Source organism: Cariama cristata, unplaced genomic scaffold, assembly GCF_000690535.1.
Source record: "Cariama cristata isolate BGI_N322 unplaced genomic scaffold, ASM69053v1 scaffold26824, whole genome shotgun sequence".
Taxonomy (NCBI): Eukaryota; Metazoa; Chordata; class Aves; order Cariamiformes; family Cariamidae; genus Cariama; species Cariama cristata.
The window spans coordinates 9,367-13,815 of record NW_009615079.1 but is presented as its reverse complement, the minus strand read 5'-3'; the positions used below and the strand labels follow the sequence as shown (position 1 = coordinate 13,815).

Here is a 4,449-nt window from a genome sequence, read left to right as displayed (position 1 = left end):
AAGGATACTTAAGACAAAGGGCAAAGCTGCTGCATGGAAAAAAGCACAGACAATTATCAGAATTGACTGGAAAAAATGGGCAGAGATGGGCAATGTGTTTTTCACCACTGGATCCTGCAAGATACGGTCTGTTTGAAGGACTTCAGTTTAGTGGAATCAGGTTGCAGTAAAGGTCTGTCGAACATTTACTCAGTGCAGAGGCACTGCATGATTTCAGCACTGGCTGATGAGCAGCACTTAATGAGCCTCTGCAACAAACTGCATTAGCGAAACCTCATGGCACACATTTGCACAGTACCTGCCAAAAACAACCCTGCCTTCCCAGTGCTGTTTGCCCTTCACTTTTCCTTCAGCAGCAAAATGAATCTTCCGATGAATGTCCTTTAAAGAAATAATCGTCACCAAAACACAGAGATGAGTGATTTTTGGTTGGGGACAGAAGATTACAAAATATACAGGATGCTTTATGTCTTTAGGACCCATTTGCTATTACAACAGGCAACAAACCCCTCCTTCCACACCACAACACCGCCTTCACTGCACAACAGCATGACCCAAGTTAGGATCCTTTTTTGCAACCTGTGCCCTACAACAATCACAGAATAGTTGAGATTGGAAGGAACCTCGGGACATCATCTAATCTTTACTCCCTGGATGCCATTGGCCTTCTTTGCCTCCAGGGCACATTACTGGCTCATGATCAGCCTGTCCACCAGGACCCTTGTGTCCTTCTCTGCAAAGCTGCTTTCCAGCCAGGCCGTGCCTAGCACAGGGTTATTCCTCTCCAGGTACAGGACTTTGCATTTCCCTTTGCTGAACTTCATGGAAGTCCTGTTTTCCCATTTCTCCAGCCTGTCAAGGTCCCTCTGAATGGCAGCACAACCATCGGTTCAGTCAACCATTCCTCCTGATTTTGCATCATCTGCAAATTTGCTGAGGATGCACTGTCCTATCACCCAGCTCATTAACGAAAATGTTAAACAATATTGACCCTATACTGCCATAGTCAAAGTGAAGGCTTTAAACTCAGACGTCTTCATAGAGACTTGCCAGAGGAAAAAAAAAAAAAACCACACAAAAACTTTCCTCCACCTCCCACTCCCGGGGATGTATTTTATTCTGTGCTGTACCATGACGCATCACTTTTGCTGTGTCTGCAACAGAGTTTGCAAGAGGAATGACACCTTCACAAAAGAGCTATAGACATGTGGCTAAACAAATTAATGACATTAGGGCACACAGACAAAATGCAATAAACCGTAAAAGATGCAAGCTATTTACTACCCAATAATGCATAAAGAGAGTTAGCTAATTTTGTATAGAAAGGGGAGCACCAGGGAGAGTGCAAAGATTAAAGCAGGCTGGAAAATACGTGGATTTGTTTTGATGGAAACTTTATGACTTGCTCTAGTGTAGAATCAGGTGTGGAAATGACTTCACTGCAATTATACGGTTACAAAAAAAGACTAAATAATAATCAGAAAAGAATCTGCATTCCTTGTTTTATTAGATGAAAATGCCGATCTGGTTTCAATTATTTAGTAGATTGATACAGTTTTAGCCACTGGCCATACTGATAAGATCAGATTGCAAATAAATAAGAGAATGGTGAATGGAAAAAATAGGAATCACAGTTCCATCACTGTTTTCCAGGATACATTTCAGGGTATTTCCTGTAGATTCCAGTACATTTTACAATATGAATTTAGAGCAGAACAACCACCCATTCCACTGTATAGTTCAAGTTCTGAAAAAGAGACACGCATCTCTGCAACAGGAGCAGTTGCACAAGTACCTGCAGCACAGTTTGCCTGTCAGTACAGCAAAGCAGCTTTCACCCAGTCTTCACTTTGGCTAACACCTGGTCCTTAATTCTCTCTTTGTTTAACTAATAATGGTAACCCCAAGTAAGAGACTATCAAGGCCAAAAGAATGCTTAACCCTTTAGTGCTAACGAAGATAGGCATGCTAGTGCAAGAAGTGCAAGATGAAATCGAGTCAACATCAACGGCCTGTCCACAGCAGGATTCCCAAAGAGCTGAGTCAACAGGAATGCTGCAGTAGAGTGAAAACTGCTGGCATAGGCAGCGAGGGAACAAAGACTCTCTGCTCCCACTGAACTGGAAGAAACTGAAGGGCTTCACCATCTTTCACAATCAAGTTCTCAGAGGAGCAAAGAGAAACATACACTACAGAAACTGATTCAGTGAAAAGAGAATACATATGAGCAGATAACACTGATTTAGGTTCCTATTTAAAGCTGTAATTCCTTATTCTGACACCCAGCTACACAACATACCCTGGGCCATACCAAAGAGTGAGAAGAAAAAAAAAAAAAAAGAAGTCACTGAAAAGACAGGAAGAAAAGTTTTCAGCACCTCTGAGATCTGGGTGACATCAGTTAAAGCAACATAGCTAGAACTTTTGGAGCTCAGAGGCAGAAATCAGCGCGTGCATGGGAGAACTTAGCAGTAGCAAGGTAACACTGACACTGGCTGAGAACACCCTTGATGCTGGTTGGGAGCATCACCCAGGGAAGAAGCCCGCACCAAGCAGTAGTGCAACAAACTCCTGGTGTAACTCTACCAAATACACGAAACCTACACCATGTCACAAACCTTTCACGTGAGCTTTTGACAGGCATATAATTTGTGAAAAATCAATTAACTGTATGAAACGAGTTTGTCAAAAGCGTACCTAGGAAGATTCACCTCTTTTACTGATAGGTGAGTGACTGCTGATTATAGCTCGGATTTTTAAGTGACTACCAATTTCAGAGGCTTAAAAAAAAAGCACTGAAAAAATTAATACCATCAGATTAATAGCTGCATGTCAGACCAGGGAGGAACAGAAATCAGGGACATTTGCTGTGTTTTGTCCAGATTCTTACCACCTTCCGGCAAATCGCACATTTGCCTAAAGCAGCGACCAGCAGTTTTTCCATCTGTATGTAAACCACAATATGCAAAAAACAAATTTCAGACTAACTCAATACACAACACACAACTGCATCTTATGGCCGAGACCCCTGCCACCCCAGAGTCCACCTTAGCAGCTGCTCTTCTCAGGTGTGATTCTCACAGCTCATGGGAGTTGGCGTGGGGCTCCGGAAGCCTGTCAGTATCACAGTTCTTAATCAGCTGAAAGAGGAACTCAACCTGCTTCTCATAATTCTCCACTGAGATTCTCTCGTTCAACCCATGGATCCTGGGAGAAAAAGAATAATGTTTTTCATTCCAGTGCGCATTTGTGACCAACTTGCCTACAACCAGCACCCTACTTGCTGTTTGCTTCATAAAGCAATGCACAATGTAAAAATACAGCAATATACACCAAATACTGCACTGTAACTGCAATGTCTGTTCCTCAGGCCAACCAAATTCTAAGGCTCAGAGCACAACAACCAAGTCCATGGTGTATGTGGAAAAGAAAAAACAGTATCCCAGCTCTCTGCCCATTTCTTGGCCATTTTTGTCACTGTCCTGTACAGCTATGAGAACGCTCTACTCCTGTATCATCTGCACCTCAATAAAATGACAAATCTAGTATATGCTAAATAAACAACCCATTGCATGATGATGTTCTTTGTTATTACTTTACTCCAGAAAACCTAACTTCCAGCTTTAAGCAGCAAATAAATTCAGTGTCCAAACATACGGATCAATCTCTTCAACAAGACCAACTACAGGAACACCACCTTTCACACTGCTGCACTATATAAAGGATCCAGTCAGCTTCACAGCATTGCTGTACTACTGAATGGGCCACCTAAATGAGGTCTTGTATCTGAAGTGAAGAAGAGTAAGGGCTAACAGTCTCCCAGCATAATTACCATCCCCTATTTGTGCAGCACCCAAATCTGCAGGAAATGGGTGGCCTAACAGAATGTGAGGCAACACCACCACCGCGCCAAGGTATACAAGGTTGGGTTTCCTTCTTCTGCCTAATGCATATCGATTTTCTCTTTCGCTAGTCCCCACCCCAAACAGCTGCCCACATGCAGACAGAATACAGTACCTGGGAAGATCATCTGATTTCAAGAGCAGTGGGTTAAATCGATAAATGGCATTTGTGACGTTAGTGAAATGCCTGCTGTCTGTGTTTCCAATACACGTGCCTGGAAAACAAACCTCAGGTTTACTTTGCATGACAGCAGCAATTTAATGACCTATACTTTTCCCAGGAGAAAGGAAAGGCATCTGGTAACAGTTCTATATAATCCCTAGCTACACCAAAAGCAAAATCACCGGAAACAGTTTATTGGTACATCCTGGAAGAACATTCTCTCCTTCATGAACAGCAGGAGCTGAGCACACAGTTCAATCATTCTAAGAGCAGCCATGATACTCAGCCCCCACAAAAGTTTAAGCTCCAAACTGCAGTCCAACAAACAGTACAGAACTAGGAGGGAGCTATGAGACAGGGAAGGGGCTGGGATCATAAGGAACA

The 4,449-nt window shown here is 42.8% G+C and overlaps 1 protein-coding gene across 1 annotated transcript in view; it reads right to left on the bottom strand.

Annotated features, from left to right (window-relative positions):
* Nucleotides 1-2,928: 2,928 nt before the first annotated feature.
* The window catches only part of PM20D1 (peptidase M20 domain containing 1), a 9,789-nt gene continuing 8,268 nt past the window's right edge, over nt 2,929-4,449 (bottom strand). The window contains exons 11-12 of the mRNA XM_009699691.1: nt 4,018-4,117; nt 2,929-3,207 (exon numbers count right to left, since the gene is read on the bottom strand). Of these exons, the coding sequence (XP_009697993.1) occupies nt 3,078-3,207; nt 4,018-4,117 (230 nt within the window). The 3' untranslated portion in view covers nt 2,929-3,077. The remainder of the gene's footprint in view (nt 3,208-4,017; nt 4,118-4,449) is intronic.